Source organism: Tachypleus tridentatus, chromosome 1 (genome assembly GCF_004210375.1).
Source record: "Tachypleus tridentatus isolate NWPU-2018 chromosome 1, ASM421037v1, whole genome shotgun sequence".
Taxonomy (NCBI): Eukaryota; Metazoa; Arthropoda; class Merostomata; order Xiphosura; family Limulidae; genus Tachypleus; species Tachypleus tridentatus.
In genome coordinates, this window is record NC_134825.1 from 153,969,893 (window position 1) to 153,992,529 (window position 22,637).

A 22,637-nucleotide genomic window follows, 5' to 3' on the forward strand; every position below is an offset into this window, starting at 1 on the left:
GTAGAGCCCAGGTAGCCCATTGTGTACCTTTGTGCTTAATTTCAAACAAAAGATCTTCTCTGAATAGTTAATTTAATATTTATTCATTTCCTCATAAATTTACTCCGTATGTAATTTTCCTTCTCTGCATTGTTCCTCACTCACAGTAACGTTTATTCACAAATACTAATTGTTTTCTAGTCTGTTTGTTTCATTTTGATGTGATTTTTCTTTTGTACCACTAATTTCTTCAGCTAATATCTACCCTTCAGTAACCCCTATTCGTTTTATTACTTGATCCACTGCTTACCGTACTTTTCTATTTTGGAACAACACATCTTCTCTGATTCCCACGTGACTTTTACAGCTCACGATGCTCAACTTCCTTTGTGGTAACTCAATCTACTTGACAGGTATTTCTTATTAAGTTCCGTCTGGTATTTATTCATCGCTTCACTCAATCGTATGACTGATACCAAATCTCTACACACCCTGAATCTCGCTTTACATTTTGTTCTATTTCCGAGCAGATTTATTGATTATTGTCCATCTCAACTTTCACTGCTCCACTCTATTTTTATCGTAACAGTCCATTTTGCAGTCTCGTCAATCTATCTGATATCTATTTATTTTTCGTATTTTATTTACCTAGTAATTGTATTCATTAATATCCTCACAACCTTTAGCTTTCCCATTTCATGTTTTTTACATTTAATACTGAATATTTTATATTCTCTACCAGAATTTTTTTCACATTCCATATCTTTCTTTCATTTTTATTTCTGACACCATAGGTTACGTTTCATTGATATCCATTTGGAAATACATCATTATAATATTTTGTTTAGTAGTTGCATGGAAATGTTTTCAGTAGAAAGGGCAAAGTGGTGAGAAATTACGAAGTGAATGAAAAATTCATGTACATATGCTGAATAAATAATAAAAGAAATATGTTTCTTATTTTCCAAGTGGAGCAAGTGCCCACACCTCCAGCTCGGCATAGCCAGGTCGTTAAGGTAATCAACTCATAATGCGAGGGTCGCGGGTTCGAGTCCCCGTCATACGAAACATACTAGCCCGTTCAGCCGTGGGGGCGATATAATGTGACGGTAATTCCCACTATTCGTTGGTAAAAGAGTAGCTCAAGAGTTGGCGGTGAGTGGTGATGACTATCTGCCTTCCCTCTAGCCTTACGTTGCTGAAATAGGGACGGCCAGCGCAGATAACCCTCGCGTAGCTTTGCACAAAATTCAAAACAAACCAATTCAAACGAAACCTCCACGCTCTCGCGGAAGTCTGAGTAATTATATTACATTATGGAAGCTCAAAAAAAATCAATATTACGCAGTAGAAAATTAAGTAAAAGTGAAGCTTCTTGCTTACACGTATTAGTGTATCGTGAAGCAAATTTGCTCTAGAATTTAATTTTAAAATGAATTAAAATATTAAAAATTAATGACATATATATATTTTTAAACTTTTTCTCTGTTGATTAAAAATTAATCCAAAAGTTTAATATTATAGCTACTCCCTAAATTAGTGAAAACAGGAAGAATTTTAATCAAAGTTTAAGTACATAACATTCAACGATTTTTCTGATGCGTGTTAAAATATTTATATTTATTTTTACAAGCATGATATAGTAAATGTATCAAATGAAAAATTCAGTAGAGAAAATCCGCATACGGAAAACAAATAGTGTTATAAAGACTGACCTTTCATAATATGAAAGTTTATTGGTATTCTTAGTGAAAAATGGGACTGTTTAACGTTTGAAACATTTTCTTCTCGTATTAATTATTTGTAGCAGAACGAAGTTATAAGTTATTTAATGGAATAAAATATATATTTATCTTTACTTTATAGTATGTTCATATGTTATTACTTTGCAGTTGTAATAACATCAATAATCAGTTATTATAATAGGCTTGCCAGGAAGGTTCGTTTCTTTTGAATTTCGCGCAAAGCTACTCGAGAGCTATCTGCGCTAGCCGTCCATAATTTAGCAGTGTAAGACTAGAGGGAAGGCAGCTAGTCATCACCACCCACCGCCACTGGGAGGTAAACTCGAGAGTGATGTTTAGAAACAACTGAAAGTGAAAGATCAAGCAAACGAAGGTCGTTCGTAATACAATAAAATTCAACCAATAAATCCAAACGGTTTGTTTGTTTTGGTTTTTGAATTTCGTGCAAAGCTACACGAGGGCTATATAGGATATCTGTTCATAATTTAGCAGTGTAAGACTAGAGGGAAAGCAGCTAGTCATCACTACCCACCGCCAGCTCTTGGGCTACTCTTTTACCAACGAATAGTTGGATTGATCATCACATTATAACGCCCCCACGGCTGAAAGGGCAAGTACATTTAGTGTAACAGGGATTCGAACCAGCAACCGTCGGATAGCGAGTCGAATGCCTTAACCAGCCTTAAATTCGTTCAGCTGAAACCTAACATTAGATATAGAAATGAACTTAAATCATGGTCATTAATCTAGTCTGATACTTAAAGCATAACTTCAAGGAATAGAACGTCTGCGTTAGCTGCTTCTTATCGATTCACTTAGCAATAAAACATAAATAGAGGAATGACTGTAACAGTATTTAACAAGGTCAGAAAGTATGTATGTTATTCAAGGAGGTTTGACTACATTAGGTTTTGGTTTTGTTTAAAGAAGTACTGAAGTGTCACTGAAGCCTTTCCACGTTATTTGTCTTCAGTACGTCGTATTTTTCCCTCTTACTTTAGGACGTGAACGTGTTGAATGTTAGGTGACATATAACTCCAACACATTCTCTTTCATGTTGGTTCATCATAAGTAGAGGACTGCAGAATATGTTAAGAGTTATATTAGAATTTTTATTATATATGCTAACGCTGTTTCTAAATAAAGACTAGCAAGCTAACCTGAAACTGTTGAGGTCTTTTGCTTTGACACTGCAGTTTTATTTCACCAAAGCCTACAGTTTTGTAAGACGTTCCTTCAATATTGCTTAATCACATTATTTTTATTGGAAAGTTGTATCAAAGTAATAATGGAGCATCAGGCTTCACGCCAGAAACATTTAATTCATGACAACAAGTGGCAAGAAAAAGAAAAGAACGAACCAGTAAAGTCATATTTGGTTTATAGCTGGATAAAACGACTATAAGAGCGGAATGGAAAGATATATTTTTGTCTGTGTTGACGTCACAACTCCTCTTGAAGACGATGTATTGGTATTTATGGTTGTTTCTCTTAACAACAACTGAAAGATACATCGTGGCTCTTTTTTTATTAATGACATGGAAGGACACGAAGAAATAAAACTGATGAGAATATGTCCATAAAAGCTGTGAGATTACATCTGTTTTGTGTGGTCCGTCATTGCTCCATAAAAACTTATAGCCATTATTTTTGCCGTCCTAGCTGTGAAAATTATGTATCATACCTCATGCGTATGCCACATGATAAAGCTCAATTGAAACGCTTTACCACATGACAAAAGTTTAAAAGTTAAATTTAATGAAAGCTCGTTAGTGACTTGCATAAACTGTATAAAATCAAGAAGGCTTATACCAAGGAACTGAATTTAATTCGATGCAGATTTAATGGCAAAAGCAGCAAAAAGTTAAAGTTTGCAGCACAGATTTAACGACAAGTGTGACAGATACCATGTAATTTAGGCCTGGCATGACCAGATGGCTAGTGCGCTCGACTCGTAATCTGAGGGTCGCGGATTCGAATCCCTATCACACCAACCATGCTTACCCTTTAGGCCGTGGGGACGTTATAAATTGACGACTAAATCAACTATTCGTTGATGAAAGAGTAGCCCAAGAATTGGCAATGGGTGGTGATCACTAGCTGCTTTCCTTCTTGTCTTACCCTAGTAAATTAGGGACGACTAGTGCAGATAGCTCTCGTGTAGCTGTGCGCGACATTAAAAAAATAATAATTGTGCACTAAAAACTTGAATCCGATTAAATTTCAGTAAAGTTAACCCACTGTTAAATTATGAGAACATTTGATAGATTCTTTAATTGTTAAATCCAAAAATCCATTGGCTAAAATTTACAGGAGTCCAGGAACTCATTTTAGAAATTGTTTTCTTGTATAAACACAAAATTATGTTTCTCAATTAACAGACACCGCCGGCGAAAGAACGTATGCAGGTCAATTAAACACCATTCAACAGGTTTCTAAACTGTATGCAACTCGACATTGAATACTAAAAACTCTTTTAGGCAGGATTAACTTAAACTATGAGACTTTTGTGTTTTTTTTTGTATTAGATATATTTTTGTGCGTCAGCAATACTAAGATGGGGGCGCGCGTATACTCTATTCGAATTTTTTATTCATCAAAACTTATATCAGACCACCCTCAAAGTGAAATTCTTTTAGACAGGATTAAAATAAATTCACTTATGAGACCTTGAACGCAACCAAATACATCAGTTGTAATGGTTTGACCCATTGAGTTCAAAACTTTAATTATATCTCAAATCCGTCAAGAACTGATGAAACTATGAACTAAAAGTTTGCATTCATAAAAAAAACAAAACAACTCAGAGCTGTTCGTCCGCGGTTAAAAATGTTATAACTTTCAAAAGTTTGCATTACTCATTTTCTAAAATTAAAACAGAGTTGTATCTTTCTAGATCAATAGAATGTTATTACTGCTGTTGAATAGAAGTATTCTAATAAACTTTTTAGAAAAATCTTAGGATAATGATTTATATTAGAATAACATTCAGATAAAAACTATTACCTTTAGCGATGACACAATTGTAATTTTAAATGTTCACTATTAACTTAATTTATCAAAGATCCTATGAAATCATCAGTTTTGTTTGTTAATAAACAAAAGCTACAGAAGGGGCATCTGTCCCCACCCACTGTAAGTATCAAAACACGATTTTGGACGTTATAAACTCTCAGGTATGCCACTGAGCCACCGACAGGGAAAGCAAAATAACTTCGTGCTTTAGACATATTGAAGTATTCTGTTAAGATTACTATTGGTTCGATATACAATCATAAAGGATTTTTTTAAACATTTTTGTTGATTAAAAGTATGTAAAATATAGAAATTGATATAGATGCCCGTAAGATGTAATTCTATCCTAGAGATAATTATATATTATGAATTTCCTGTGTGTTTTTCTTATAGCAAAGCCACATAGGGCTATCTGCTCAGCCCACCGAGGGGAATCGAACCCCTGACTTTAGCGTTGTAAATCCGGAGACATACCGCTGTACTAGCGGGGGGCATGAATTTCCTCTAACTGTTACTCCTTTTTAACCGCACCCAGTCTATATATACAGTGAAAAGGTTACTCCATTTTGAAGCAGAAATTAGGGACTTAATGTTTGATTGTTATGATAAAAAAAAGAAAACAAGGTTTGTAGTTTAGGTATTCCAAAATATTGTGATCACTAATAAACCATTGGTGATAACCGACTCATTAACATCTGTTTTAATTAAAGAATAATAATTTATGTTTCTTTGTTTAATCCGATAAAAGTTCGTCTTATCCTATCTTAGAACATATGAACTTTTCTCGAAAATAGTTAATAAAACAGACAGAACAAATGTATGAAAAGACGCATGTATTCAAACTTCAGTAAACTTTGGGTCATGAAAATTCTGATGAATAAAAGTATTTTTATATTCCTTGCAGTCTCATAAAGTGGCTTAATGTTTCAACATAAAAATATCTCGCTATAACTAACATATGTTATACCTTGTCTGTTATTATATCATATAATGTGTATCCATATTATGGAGTTCAAGGTTTTGGAAATGGTAGAATACAGAGAGCTATTTGAAAAGTAGTAAACTTGTACAGTTCAAAGGGTATAATTTTATGACGCGCTGTTTAATATAGTGCAGTAAGCAAGTTTAGGAAGAGAATACTGTAGTGATAGAAAGGTTATAAAAATAATCTTCAAGGTTTCCCTTATTCCTTGAAACCATTTCCTCCATCTTAGATTTGTTTTTATGATTATGTACTGGAGCAAAACATTGCAAATTCCATTGTAACAAGCTTCTAAAACACAACATGTGATGGCTGTCTTAGTCCTCATATATTGATAAACCATTCACCGTACGTCGACAACTGCTTTTAAGACTAAAGCAAACCGAATACACGGAAGTTTATAGGCACACGGTCAGATTATTATTACATTGTATACAGTCGTCAATATTGTATTAGGTTGAGGAATACTTCGTGAGCGTTTTTAAATAATTTCATTCAAGCATTACATGCAAGACTATACAATACTTCAATGCATGAACACATTACACCCAAAACATTTGTTATGATACTTTATTTCATGTAATACCTAGGTATATAGTATGCATTGTTGTAAACGAAATTGCAAGAAATTAAATGCGAAAAGCAGATGGTGTCGAAAATGCTCGATTTTGTCCACTTGACATTCCATTTAATGAGCTGAAAATGAAAGCAAAAATTAAAGACATATGAAAATCAAACACACCATCTATTAGAGCAAAAAATTATCTACCAAATGACATGAACTATTTTGCGAAAGCGTTTCATTTATGAATATATTTTGTTAACTTGAAAAAACGCTCACGAATTATTCCTCAACCCAATAGTTTCTAGAAGTTTTGCTGTATTTTATATACGATTGGAGCATTACACAAAGAAATGTAGTATTGTTTACAAGAGCATTGTGATATAATGCAGTCCTGTAATGGTATTAACAAAAGTTTAAGACACCATAATTTTTCTTCGCCCCTGGACTACTAAGATATTTTCTAATGTACTTATATCCTTCAAAAATTGTTTTAATAATATTAGTACACATAACATATCTCAGATTTAACTTGACAGTAACACTTTTAACATAATTTCTCGTTTCGATGTAAACATTACTTATAAGTTCAACAAAGCTAGAGGCAGTACGGGATTTTATGTCAAGTCGATTAAGATAAGTCATATTTTTATATGAATCCAATTAAGATAAGTCATAATTTTATAACAATTCGTAACAAGAAAAGCAACAGAAAGGTACACTTTGCCATGATAAAGACGATTATGAAAAGTAGTAAGTTAAATTACCGATCGTAATAAATTAATGGTAAGCAGAAAGACATACAATATCTTCAGCTCACAAACAGCTATATGTTAAACATTTCGTCAGAATTAAACTATTTCGGCTCAGATATTCATACACGTTCTTATCTTTGTCTATAACGAAACAAAAGATACTTGCTAAATAAAGTATATTTTACATTCTTTTTATTAACACCAACTTATCGTACTATCAACAGTTCGGTTAATTTTGAATTTTCCACAAAGCTACGCGATGGATATCTATACTAACCATTCTTAATTTAGCAGTGAAAGACCAGAGAGAAGACAGCCACTCAACACTACCCACCGCCAGCTTTTCGACTACTGTTTTACCAACTACTAACGAAATTGACCGTCATGTTATAATGTTCTAAAGGCTGAGAGGACGAGCATTTTCAGTGACGGCATTCTAACCCTCGACTCTCAGACTATGAGTCGAACGTCCTGGCCTCCAATACCAACAGTTCTATTTGGTAGAATAAAGTTTGTGCGATGAAGTTTGTTAAAGGGTGTAACTTATATTTCGTAAAATGGTTTGTGGTTCTATAAAATAATTTTACCGCAAGTGTAGTTTTCTAGAACAGTTTTTGGTGTTAGAGTCGAGAGTTAAAGATTTAGTAGAAATTATTCAGTATAATACTTTATTCAAAGTATTTTATTATAAAATTATTCAGTATAATACTTTATTCAAAGTATTTTATTATAAAATTATTCAGTATAATACTTTATTCAAAGTATTTTATTATAAAATTATTCAGTATAATACTTTATTCAAAGTATTTTATTATAAAATTATTCAGTATAATACTTTATTCAAAGTATTTTATTATAAAATTATTCAGTATAATACTTTATTCAAAGTATTTTATTATAAAATTATTCAGTATAATACTTTATTCAAAGTATTTTATTATAAAATTATTCAGTATAATACTTTATTCAAAGTATTTTATTATAAAATTATTCAGTATAATACTTTATTCAAAGTATTTTATTATAAAATTATTCAGTATAATACTTTATTCAAAGTATTTTATTATAAAATTATTCAGTATAATACTTTATTCAAAGTACTTTATTATAAAATTATTCAGTATAATACTTTTTTCAAAGTATTTTATTATAAAATTATTCAGTATAATACTTAATTCAAAGTATTTTATTATAAAATTATTCAGTATAATACTTTATTCAAAGTTCACTTGTAAAAATCAACATTTCATTATTATGGTTCACTTTGTCCTGTTACCCAAGAACGAAATTAAAAGAAAATCTATTATATAAATTACTCATGGTTTACCTATTGTGAGATTAATTTTTAAACTAACCGTGCTTCACTCTTCACTAACTACCGATTAAATTCAGTAGGTAAGAGAAGCGTTTGTTCACTTCGTAACTGATACGTCACCTGGTGCTGGACATGAGTTTGTTTGTTTGAAGTTAAGCACAAAGCTACACAATGAGCTATTTATGCTCTGCCAACGACTGGAATTGAATCCTAGTTACTAGCGTATTAAGTCCGTGGACATTTTGCTGAACCACAGAGGGAAGGGGCACTGGACATAAAAAAAAACTTTCAAACAATTTCTCGGTTTTCTAGTAACGAAGAATGAACTAAAATTCATTCTGACGTATAGAAACTACCAAGGTGTAGCTCATATACGTATAAATGTTACAGTATCTAAAAGAGTTGTAGTACTCTATTGAATATAATCGATATATATATATATATATACACACAACCTACTACTAGCTTAATTTCAATCGACCATTTCCATAACATTGTTTGCGAATAACTTAAAAATTTATATAAAAGTATAACTAGTAACAAAAACAGAATGCAGATGTTTATGCCACAAACAATTCTATGAATTATTTTTACCTTCACAAGGTTCGCACAGATGAATCATGAGAAGGAGAACATAATCAGGAAGAAACATCCATGTCGAAATAAAGTTTTCTGAACGTCCCAAAAACCAACAGAAATGTTTTTTTAGTGTTAAGGGAAGAAATGTGGAGAGCTACAAGCGTCCCATATTATTAGAAGTTCTCTTTCAATAACAGGGGTTACGATGGTTAAGACCACTAGACAGAAGCCGTTCCTCACTCTAGGCAATAATGTAGGTCGACAGCATTGACTAAAACAGATGTAACCACCTCATCCCGTCTATTTGGGGTTCGACATGGCCAGGTGGTTAAGGCACTCGATTCATAATCCGAGGGTCGCGAGTTCAAATTCCCGTCCCACGAAACATGATCGTCCTTTCAGGCGTGGGGACGTTGTATGTGATAATTAATCCCACTATTCCTTGATAAAAAAAAAATAGGCCAAGAGTTGGCGGTGAGTGGTGATAACTAGCTGCTTTTCCTCTAGTCTTACGCTGCTAAATTAGGGACGGCTAGCGCAGATAGCCCTCGTGTAGCCTTGCGCGAAATTCAAAACAAACCAAACAAACTGTTTGGAAACCTTTTCTAGTTCGCTACGGTTCATGGACATAGGAAACGTTAGATTTAGAGATCATTCTCTCAGAAACATTGTGAAAAGAACGACGGAGGTATTTACGTGTGGGTTCCATTCAGTCGTCAAGAAGATCACATCTGGTGGTATTGAAGAACATGGGCTTCTATCCGTATACGCCAAAGACTAGATACGCAAACATAACAACACATTGAATTCATGCAAGTTGGCACTTTTGATCGTTCAGAATGAATCACACAACAGTGGCCAGAAGAGGTTAGGGTATTACCATCTAACCCTGGCTAAGCCAGTCGTTTCTTGCGAAAACAGCCCGAACAACGAACTTGTAGTGCACATTCACTAAAGAGCTTTCCAATGATTGTACTGCAGTCCCAGATGCCTGATCTTGCAAATAACTAGTGTAACTCTTTCCTTCCTTAAATGTTCGTAAGGACAGATCCACCGACCAATAAAGGTAATCTAGTATCCTTTGTTTCATATTAATTTATTCAATAAGAGTGGTTTGATCTCTATTGAGTTATTGGTAGTTCTTTGTTTGTTTTTATGTTACTAAGCGCAAGGCTACATGATGGGTTATTTGTGTTTTGGCCACAACGGATAACAAAATCCGGATTTTAGCATTATAAACCTTTAGAATTACCTCAGAGCCAAATGAAGGCTATTGGATAACTGTGTAGTTTATATGCAACAATAGTATTTTAGTATGATATAGTGTACTACACTGACAACTTTAATCGTGTACTTTGTATGAATCAAGAATGCTATACTGTATGTGATAAACTTAACGAGACCCAAAACTTGAGCGATTTCGAACAGTTGACTATCCTTCTCTAGGAGAACAAAGGGTTATGTTTAGTGAGTGTGAAGAAATATATAGGCTCATATGTCGATGTCATGTAAACCAGATGTTTAGTTCGAGTTGGCCTTGAGAACTAGCCAATCACAACCTAGAGTTGTTTGTGTCCGGTTTAGTTTTGTGTCAAAGGTGTGTGTAAAGTTCATAATAGTTATAATAATTGTTAACTAATTTATATAAAGATAAAATAAACTATAGAAATAAAATTAAACAACGGTAAAAGGCGTGGAAAATATAGAAAATAATAATGTAGTTCAGTATACATGGAATCAAACCAATATATATGTAGATATCTGTAAAGAAGGATAATGCTAATAATGTGAAGTAAGATTAATGATGGATTTAGTTTTGGAAATATTTTCAGAGACTTGAGAAGGTCAACAACCCTGAGATAGAGAGTGACACCATTTGGTGTTACAGTGTTTAACAGTTCTATCCAATAAGCTTCTTCAATTTCCCTGTTTCTGTTAGATATAAAGTTTGTTTCTACAATCACAAGTTTAATGTCTTCAAGAGAGTGTCCAGACATGTTAAAATGTTTTGCGACTTTGTTTGTTCTTGTTTTTGATTTATGGTTATTAAAGCTTTCCCATATAGTTGTTTTGGTTTAACCTACATATTGAAAATTGCATTTTTGACATTGAATTAAGTAAATAACATTTTTCGTAGAGCAGTTTATGTAATTAGTGATTTTGAGCTGCTTTTGGTTGTCTTTATCGGAAAATTTATCTGTTTTCTGCATGAACTTTGACATCACTTGGTATTGTAAGGTTGACTTCCACCTGGTGCAAAGTTTTATTCTTTCTGAAAAAACGACAGAAACTTCCGTAAAAATAGATTTTAATGGATCATTAAGTTGAAGGAAGTAAAAGTGTTTATTTAATATCCGGAGTAGATTTTTTTTACTTTTGAGTGATAGGTAATAAATACTGGAACACGAGAAGAACTAGTTTTAAGTAATTGTTTCAGGGCGGATGTACGTGGTATACTGTTAGTTTTCTCATCTTATTCAGTGATAATGTTTTGTTTATAATCTATTTCAGTCATAGTCTGTTTTAAAGAATTAATGCGACGGTCATAATTCTTACAATCAGAGCAAATCTTCTTTAACCCAAGTACTTGATTGAATGTGATATTCGTTTGATGTGTGGAGGGTAACAACTTTTATTATGTGAGTATTGTGGCTTATCTGTTGGTTTTCACTATAAATGAGTGAATAGAACACTATACGCAGTTTTCCAAAAGTTTCGTCTCTAAGTCTTCCATAAAAATATTGGCATAGTTTAGTGCCATTTTGGTGTCCATAGCTGTGCCCTTTGTTTGAATATAGAATTAATTATTAAATTCAAAAGTGTTAAGTGTAAGTAGTAGTTCAGCTAAGTCTGTAATACTTGAATGTTGGGTTTGTCTAGTTTTTGCAGAGAAGATTTTAGGACTTTTAGGTCTTCGTCTTGGGGAATGTTGGTGAATAGAGGAGAAACATTCACAGTACAGAGAATACTGTTTGGAGAAAGATTTACGTTGTTGTTAATGTCAGAAATCATGTTTAGAAAATGTGTTGTGTCTTTAATGTTCAACGTAAAACGTGGAGGGGGGGATCTTTGATGTGGTGATCAACATAATCAGGTAAGTTTTCAGTAGACGTACAACAATTAGAAATAATAGGACGACCAGGATTGTTGCGTTTGTGTATTTTTGGTAACATGCAAAAGCGACCTCGAACTGGGTGTTTAAGTAAAAGGAACTGTACCATATCAAGGCTGATGTGGCGACCTCGAACTGGGTGTTTAAGTAAAAGGAACTGTACTATATCAAGGCTGATGTGGCGACCTCGAACTGGGTGTTTAAGTAAAAGGAACTGTACTATATCAAGGCTGATGTGGCGACCTCGAACTGGGTGTTTAAGTAAAAGGAACTGTACTATATCAAGGCTGATGTGGCGACCTCGAACTGGGTGTTTAAGTAAAAGGAACTGTACTATATCAAGGCTGATGTGGCGACCTCGAACTGGGTGTTTAAGTAAAAGGAACTGTACCATATCAAGGCTGATGTGGCGACCTCGAACTGGGTGTTTAAGTAAAAGGAACTGTACTATATCAAGGCTGATGTGGCGACCTCGAACTGGGTGTTTAAGTAAAAGGAACTGTACTATATCAAGGCTGATGTGGCGACCTCGAACTGGGTGTTTAAGTAAAAGGAACTGTACTATATCAAGGCTGATGTGGCGACCTCGAACTGGGTGTTTAAGTAAAAGGAACTGTACTATATCAAGGCTGATGTGGCGACCTCGAACTGGGTGTTTAAGTAAAAGGAACTGTACTATATCAAGGCTGATGTGGCGACCTCGAACTGGGTGTTTAAGTAAAAGGAACTGTACCATATCAAGGCTGATGTGGCGACCTCGAACTGGGTGTTTAAGTAAAAGGAACTGTACTATATCAAGGCTGATGTGGCGACCTCGAACTGGGTGTTTAAGTAAAAGGAACTGTACTATATCAAGGCTGATGTGGCGACCTCGAACTGGGTGTTTAAGTAAAAGGAACTGTACCTATATCAAGGCTGATGTGGCGACCTCGAACTGGGTGTTTAAGTAAAAGGAACTGTACTATATCAAGGCTGATGTGGCGACCTCGAACTGGGTGTTTAAGTAAAAGGAACTGTACTATATCAAGGCTGATGTGGCGACCTCGAACTGGGTGTTTAAGTAAAAGGAACTGTACCATATCAAGGCTGATGTGGCGACCTCGAACTGGGTGTTTAGGTAAAAGGAACTGTACTATATCAAGGCTGATGTGGCGACCTCGAACTGGGTGTTTAAGTAAAAGGAACTGTACTATATCAAGGCTGATGTGGCGACCTCGAACTGGGTGTTTAAAAGGTAAAAGGAACTGTACTATATCAAGGCTGATGTGGCGACCTCGAACTGGGTGTTTAAGTAAAAGGAACTGTACTATATCAAGGCTGATGTGGCGACCTCGAACTGGGTGTTTAAGTAAAAGGAACTGTACTATATCAAGGCTGATGTGGCGACCTCGAACTGGGTGTTTAAGTAAAAGGAACTGTACTATATCAAGGCTGATGTGGCGACCTCGAACTGGGTGTTTAAGTAAAAGGAACTGTACTATATCAAGGCTGATGTGGCGACCTCGAACTGGGTGTTTAAGTAAAAGGAACTGTACTATATCAAGGCTGATGTGGCGACCTCGAACTGGGTGTTTAAGTAAAAGGAACTGTACTATATCAAGGCTGATGTGGCGACCTCGAACTGGGTGTTTAAGTAAAAGGAACTGTACCATATCAAGGCTGATGTGGCGACCTCGAACTGGGTGTTTAAGTAAAAACTGGAACTGTACTATATCAAGGCTGATGTGGCGACCTCGAACTGGGTGTTTAAGTAAAAGGAACTGTACCATATCAAGGCTGATGTGGCGACCTCGAACTGGGTGTTTAAGTAAAAGGAACTGTACTATATCAAGGCTGATGTGGCGACCTCGAACTGGGTGTTTAAGTAAAAGGAACTGTACTATATCAACTGGCTGATATATCAAGGCTGATGTCGAACTGGGTGTTTAAGTAAAAGGAACTGTACTATATCAAGGCTGATGTGGCGACCTCGAACTGGGTGTTTAAGTAAAAGGAACTGTACTATATCAAGGCTGATGTGGCGACCTCGAACTGGGTGTTTAAGTAAAAGGAACTGTACTATATCAAGGCTGATGTGGCGACCTCGAACTGGGTGTTTAAGTAAAAGGAACTGTACTATATCAAGGCTGATGTGGCGACCTCGAACTGGGTGTTTAAGTAAAAGGAACTGTACTATATCAAGGCTGATGTGGCGACCTCGAACTGGGTGTTTAAGTAAAAGGAACTGTACTATATCAAGGCTGATGTGGCGACCTCGAACTGGGTGTTTAAGTAAAAGGAACTGTACCATATCAAGGCTGATGTGTTTGCTTTTCTGTAAACTACCTAGCTTATTTTCGATTGTTTTAACAAACTGCGGTGTGGGGTCCAAATCTATCTTTTCATAGTGGTTTGTGTCATTAAGCTGTCGGTAAGCTTCGTTGATACAGTCAGTTTTACCTAGAATGACAATGGCCCCGCCCTTATCAGCTGGTTTAATAATAATTTTATTTTCATATTTTCATGTTTCAGTGAAATTAGAGCAGAATGTTCACTATGGGAGAGATTGTTTTTTACTTTTGAGTCAGAGTTAATAGCTTGAATTACTTCATTTTCAATTACAGTAATAAAACTTTCTAGATGTGGTTCCCTGAGGGTGACCAGAAGGATTTTTCTTTAAATTGTGAGTCGAAATTATTGCATTCAGTAGTTTGGCTGTGAAAAAAAATTCTCGAAGTCTTAATCTGCGTGCAAATTCTTGGAGGTCGGAAATGACTTTAAAAATATCCATAATTGAGAGGAAGGTGTGTGTGTGTTTTTCTTATAGCAAAGCCACATCAGGCTATCTGCTGAGCCCATCGAGGGGAAGCTAACCCCCGATTTTAGCGTTGTAAATCTGTAGACTTACCGCTGTACTAGCGAGGGACTTAGGGGAAGGAAAACATTAAGACCTTTATTAACAAGTTTGTGTTGAGCTTCAATTAGTGTTTTTGTGGACAAACTGACGACGTTGAAAGTGTTCTTGGATTTTGGTCGATCGGACGGAGAAGTAACTGTGTCAGTGGAATCAGAAGTAGGATCATTTTAAAAGAGAACTCAATGTAGTTGTTTACATTGTTGGAGTTACTAACCAGCGGCACTAGTATGCATTTGTTGAAAGTTAATATTTTGTTGTAAACAGAAATGATGGGAGATGTTTGATGGGAGAAATCTTTGTCCCAATGTGAAATATCGTGATGTATTTTTGTTGTTGCTTTTCGCGTTATTTTCAAAAGCCTTGGTTCTTTTGTTAATAAAAACATCAAGTGTTTGTTGTTGTTCAGTGGAACATATTGTGTACATGGAATTTGTAACAGCAATTTTTTTTCCAGGTTGTCAGTTGTGGATTTGCAGAAGTCTTACGTGACGTCATATTAATTATTTAAAGTAGACTGTGACTGGAAGGGAATATAAACAAAACATTATCACCCAACAAGATGAGAAAGCTGACAATATACCACGTGGTATATTGAAACAATCGCCTAAAACCAATCATTCTCATGTTCCACTAGATACTACCTATCACCTATAACCAATCATTCTCATGTTCCACTAGATACTACCTATTACCTATAACCAATCATTCTCGTGTTCCACTAGATACTACCTATCATCTAAAACCAATAATTTTCGTGTTCCACTAGATATTACCTATCACCTAAAACTAATCATTATCGTGGTCCACTAGATATTACCTATCACCTATAACCAATCATTTTCGTGATCCACTGGATACTACCTATTATTTAAAACCAACCATTCTCGTGTTCCACTAGATATTACATTCCACCTAAAACCAGTCATTTTTGTGTTCCACTAAATATTACCTATCACCCAAAACTAAAAACTCTACCCCGGATACTAAAGAAACACTTTAACATAATGATCCATTAAAATATATTTTTACGGAAGTTTCTGTCGTTTCTTTCAGAAATAATAAAACTTTGCATTCACACTTAGGTCACGCTAAAGTAAACTTTAAGTTACACGAGGTCTATCTTCGATAGCCGTCCCTAACTCAGCAGTGTAAGACTAGGGAGAAGGCAGCTAGTCATCATCATCTACCGCCAACTCTTGGGCTACTCTTTTACCAAAGAATGGTTGGATTGACGGTCATATTATAATACCCCACAGCTGAAAGGATAAGCATGTTTGGTGTGATAGAAAATCGAACACGCGACCCTCAGTTTACGAGTCGAGTGCCACTCGCATGTAATCAGCTGCGCTCTATCAAGATAATATCATGTGATGCAAAACGCTCTTTCATTATGATAATGTCATAAAATTTAGTAAATTTGTGCTGAAGAGTTGATAATGAATAATAAACATTCACTGTATCGTTCTTTTGAAAACATGATCTAGGAACTGCTAGTCTAGTTTGCTTCGGTTAACCAGTATTTATGCATCTACACGTCCTACTAGTTTTGCTGCTCTAAATCAGTCGTCTTTACTCTGAATGATATGACCTAGAAAAACTGTTCACTTTTGCTCTTCTGTAATAAAAATGTTAGACTGATAGCTCTCGTGACGTTTTGCGTAGACGTGCAGAAAGATTTTCATCAAATTTAAGCGATTTTTATTAAATAAATTTACAAGTAAACGAGACTCATAATTATAAGTTGAAAAGATTTACCAAATTTGAGAAAAGAATTCTATAAAATTTCGGTATGTTTTCTATCAATTAAAGTTTTCCGTGAGAAGAAAAAAAAAGGAAGAAACTCATTCAAAATCGGAGATATTTCTTAATGGATTGTTTTAAAGTTTGGTTTATGAAATAAGTAAGAGACCACATATAGCATATCGTCGGAAAATATGTGATAATTTTAATTACCACAGTTCGAGGTAGAAAAGGTGGAAAATCACTAACAGTGTGTCCTACAGGCTGCTTTTGTGATCGCACGATCCAAACAATCGTTTGTTTTGGTTGTTAACTTATTTTTGTATCATATAGCGATATGGAATACTGTGATATTTATATATATATAGAGAGATCGTTTGTTCGCATTACAGAGTAGCCGAAACATTCCTTTTCCAAAGTATCTATTACAATGAAACTTTTTAACACAACGTTTATTAAATGTGGATGAGTGGTTTTTATTTTATTGGAACAAAATATCAAGTAATTCGTAGAATTTTAATGCTTTAACATTGAGTGTGTTTCTGTCTATTCGAATATGTAGGTTAAGACTTTTGAATATTTGGTAAATGTAGTTCTTTGTCTGCGTATATTTTTATACTATAATTAGAAATATGAACGAGTGTATATCACGCCAACCATCTGTGTGTCCTCCATAGGACAGCTGTGTTAGTTTGCCTGTACATATAATGCTTTTCATCTATGTTCTTTAACGCATAGTAATAATATCTGTGGTTCGTTTCGGAGCTTGTGTGTTTGTTTTTTGTCTAGCTGATGAAGAACGAAAAGTAAGTCCAGAAGCGGTTTTTAATTCTTTTGTTACATCAGTTAATTATTATATGGTGATTGGAGAAGTGTAGAAAACTGTGTAAAATCAAGTGTTTATTTCCACCACTTATTGTGTGAATGTGAAAATGAAATAAACATTTTGAATTAACATAGAAAGTGAAGTGGGTTTTGTATGGAACATTATGATAAAGGATTGCAAAAAGCCATAAGTATTGTGAAGCAGTTGTAAAGTGTAAGAGTGATATCCATGTTCTTACCCACGACATGGTCAGTGACCTAAAAATTACTTATGACACTGCAGGAGAAGAGATCAAGAAATTTCCTACGAGACCTATAATAAAGGACACTTTTGTTAACCTTGTACTAGTCCCTTTTAACGGATTACAAAAACGTAAACATTAGACGATAGTTTACTTAGATAAACAGTTCATAAATTAGTAAAATGTATGGAAACATGAGAAGCTTTATCTGAATAGATAAATCGTAGAAAAACCTCTTGAGATTTCTCTACCGATTTAAAAAATGGTTTAAAAATGCAAATTAAGGAGTTTGTAGAATGTTTCTTTATATTCATCTGAGAACATAGGATCGCAGATAGCCCGCGAGTAGCTGTGAACGAAATTCAAAACAAACAAACAAAAGCACAGGACTATATCCTGACGGTCACGTGGTGGTTTATCTTCGACGCAAAAGCCAGCAATAAGGTGGTAGTAAGTTAATAGAAACTATTATAACGTTATACTGAGCACCTGATCAATTACGAGAAACGTTATTAACGGGAAATATTTAGAAAGTTAAATAAACACTTTTGAAAATAAAGTGAAGTCATTACAAATAGGACTTTATAAACATGAATGTAATTCACCAATGGTCTCGACGAAAAATCTCATTTATAATTATATATATAACGATTTTGGTAACATATTGTGGAGTTCTGTTGCTTATAATTCCGACGATTCATAATCTTGAAGTCAAACGTGTTGCTAAGCAATTCATCACTGAACCTGCAGCGGAAGTGAGTGACGTTTTGAATGTTATAGAAGGTCATTCTAATGAGAAATACAGTGGCTCTTTGAACAAAGACACCCTTGTTTCTGCTCAGAAAGTCGACAATACAAAATATGACATGGAAAGAAAAATTAGAATAAGTAACAACAAGCTTCAGTTAAATGATGCTGAGAATGACCCACAGCTAAAATCAAGATTTTATGAGAATCAGCGAGATGTGAATAGAGACATGGAAAACGAGTTAGAAGACGCTGGTGGTGAATTAAACGATTTAGAAGATCAGTCGCTCAAGGCTGATCTTTTGAGGAAAGAGCTTGATGATCGAGATGAATTTGAAGACATAGCGTTGGAGGTTGGTGGTGTTAAAGGGAAGATGGAGGCTGAACACGACCTTAATACAGATAAAATGATCAACTTTGTTCCGAAATATGATGACCCGAAAGTGATAATGAACACAAATGAAGCCCAAAATCAATTATCTTATAGTCATTTGGACCCAGGAAATGAGAACAGAGAGAATGGCCTTGACCATCGGGTAGAAGACCCCTTAAAACGTTACATTGTTTCCCAAATACTTGAAGGAATTCCGATTAATGAAATTGCTGATAATTTAAGAGATTACAACTATAAAATCCACGGGAATATTAATGGCTATGCACAAAGCAACAACAACAATAATAATAAAGGCCTTTTATCCACATTTCTGAGAATACCAAATGAGAAAATAAAACAACAAATGAGCGAACACACGGATGATCAACAACAACAGCGTACTAACAAACAAGATGTCTTAAACTTGATTCCTGGGGAATATTCGGAAAGAAATGGGAAACCAAATGTGGGAGAAACAGTTATTTCAGAGGATTTAGATACCCTTTCGTGGCTGTTTGACAGAAACCTGAGGGAAAATGAACGTAAAAAAATATTGTCATTAGTTGAAGAGGCTCACAAAGTTTCACCTACTCTAAACGTGGAAGAACAAATGAATGAGGTACTTCGTTTGAAATATGAAAATAATAACAGGCATTCATTTCAGGATTCATTGACAGCTAAAGCCGTAACCCCAAACAGGAATATATTTACTCAGAGATTCAACTTAGTTGATGAGATTGAGGATTTTACAGATTGGAAAGAGGTTGATAGAGGTCTTTTTATTTATTCTGCTTTTTGGGATAACAGAAAAAATTTTAATGCAGCTCCATTTGTGAGGATTTTCGCAGTTCTTGGTCCCACTCTAACTAATAAAGAAAAATATTTTTTTCAGCCATCTTGTCTATTGCGGTCAAAAGACCATGAATTTCCTGGAACTGTAACTGTCGTTAATATAGATAAGTTACATCTCTCTGTGACTTTGATTTGTATTCCTTTCACTTCATACACTGATGTACCTACTGCTGTTGCGATAAGACACGAAGATACAAAGGTTATGCCAACGTGGATAACAGTTAATGTCTTTCCTGGTGTATCGGAGTCTATGAAAAGAAAAGGAAGAACAGTTATGTGCGTCAAACCTCTTTATGGTCCTTTTACCAACAAAGAACTTTTGTCCGAGTTTTTCGCTTATTATACAATAATAGGTATTAACCATTTCTTCGTTTACAAATATCAGATCTCACATGAAATCATCAATTTTCTGAACTTTCTGAAAAATAGTGGAATCTCATTAACGGTCGTGCCATGGACAATTCCTTTTACTGTTGATGCAACTATTAAAACTACTCAGCTACTTCATCGTCTAATGCGACAAGATTGTAACTATCGTAGCATGTATCGGTATGAGTACACAGTAAACGTGGACGTTGATGAGTTCCTGGTGCTTAAGAAACACCCTAACATTCAGAATATGTTGTGGTCCTTGTCTTCGTTTGGACTTAGCGGATACTTCACGTTCAGAGAGGTTCGATTTTGCCCTCAGCTTCCATCACTTTCAGATTTTCTGCCCAGTAAAGCTCAGGATAATCAAATAGGAAACTCAAGTTTGTTCACCCTGACCAAACTTATTAGAAAATCATATAGCAACAGTTGGTGGTGGCGGAAATACATCGTTAAACCGGAAACGGCTGAATATTTTGGAATACACTTCGTTACTAAAATGCTATATGGTTGGAAGAGGAGTGACGTTAGCCCAGAGACCGCTATTATTCATCATTATCGAGACAAACTTTGTAACCCTAAAAGTACACAAAACGTTTTTGATCCATCTTTACCAAAACTGTATGGTGAAAAAATGTTAATATATTTGAGAGCGTGGGGGTTTGTATCCTAAGTTCATGAGAAGTCTGCCTGGAATGACTAGATGGTTAGGATGCACGACTCGTATTCTGAGGGTCGCGAGTTCGAATCCTCCGTCCCACCAAACATGCCTGCCTCTTCAGTTGTGGAGGTGTTATTATGTGACGGTCAATCAACTATTTGTTGGTAAAAGAGTAGCTTAAGAGTTAGCGATGGGTGGTCTTGACTAGTTGTATTCCCTGTAGTCTTAAACTGTTATATTAGGGAAGACTAGTGCAGATAACCCTCATGTAGCTTTGTGCGAAATTCAAAAACAAACAAACCATGAGAGATAAACAAAATATCTTTAGATTCTACGAGTTACTTTTTATTTAGAAAAGTGTTAGAGGTAAGTTTGAACTTATAAATTTACTCACAAATTTTTCTTGTGAGACAGTTTTATTCAGACCATTTAAACCTTTTGTATGTCCTTTTAGGTAATTTTAAAATTAAGATGCAAATACATCTAACATTTGATGACATCAGAACGAATGAGTGGAAAAACTAATGAAGATATAAACTATTTTAGTTTATTAGAGGAAAATCAATTCCTCTAAAAAATCCATATATTTTTTATGTTGATGCATGTAACGACGTTTGTTTTCAGTTAAACGCAAAGCTGCATTATGGACTATCTGTGTCCTCACTTCAGGAATCGAAACCCGATCTTTGACATTATAAACCCCCAATACTTTTTATTGAGTCAGCAGAGCACATGTAACGAAATATAATTATAATAAAAATAATAAAATAAACGCTTTGGTGTAATATTGGTTTATTCATTCTTTATGTATATAACAAGAGTACAGAGATCTACTTGTATCGTCTAATATTTAGTGAAAACAGTTTAATTCCTTCAAACGTTAGATTTTCCTTGACTTAATGTTCGCTGCTTTTTATTTAGTGGTTCCAAGAATTATAGTATGGTTTGAATTTCGTGCAAAGTTACTCGTTAGCAATGAAAGACTAAAAGGGATGCAGTTAGTTATCACCTCCCACCAACTCTTGGGCTACGCTTTTGCCAAAGAATAATTGGAGTGAGCGACACCAATAACGCCCTTACGGCTGAAAGGGCAAGCATGCTTGGTAAGAAGGGGATTCGAACTCGCGACCTTCAAATAGCACGTCGAGCACCTTAACCATCTGGCCACAATTACAGTACATAAAAATACAACGTAAACCATTCGAATTTTTAGTGAAATATTCTTGTTTCTTGTTTGTTTTTTTTTGCTTCTATTCAAAACAAGTTAAAATTTTTGGTGATTTGAAATCAAACGATCAAGTAAATTTTTTTAACTGATGTAAAAAAATAACAAGTTTATCACGCGATATTTTATTCTGGATATTAATCTTCAAGGATTAGAAAAAGAATATTAACAAGTGTATTTTAAAACAGTTATTTAAACTTACACTTATATATTATTTCAATATATATATATATATATTACAAAAATGCTTGTTATCTGAGAAGAATGTTCAATTTTTTATTAGAAGTATTATAACTGGAAAGTGTTTACAAGCTAACGACTAAGTTTTACTGATTGTAGAAATACAAACAAAAATTATTCAGTAATATTAATAATTTGGGAACAATTCATAGTACTGAAGATCAGATCGATATGATATAGGAAGTAATTACTTACTCGATATCCTTAAATAGGATACTTCTACTAACTGGTAAACAAACGTATTATTTTTGTGTACTTATTGGAATCAAAGAGTAATTGTAGGAATAAAAGTGTTACCTGAAAAATTGAAACCAGCTAGTCCCATTGAAAGTAAAAATTGTATTAAAATACATAATATAGTTTTTAAAACGTGAATTTTACATGAAAATACAAACACAACTTCACAAAATTATGAATCCAAAA

At 34.5% G+C, this 22,637-nt stretch overlaps 1 protein-coding gene across 1 annotated transcript; it reads left to right on the forward strand.

Moving 5' to 3' along the window:
• Positions 1 to 17,434: 17,434 nt before the first annotated feature.
• LOC143227876 (uncharacterized) lies at positions 17,435 to 22,101 on the forward strand. The gene has a single exon (XM_076459231.1). The coding sequence runs from the start codon at positions 18,338 to 18,340 to the stop codon at positions 20,759 to 20,761; it is 2,424 nt and encodes an 807-aa protein (XP_076315346.1). The 5' UTR covers positions 17,435 to 18,337; the 3' UTR covers positions 20,762 to 22,101.
• Positions 22,102 to 22,637: the final 536 nt, after the last annotated feature.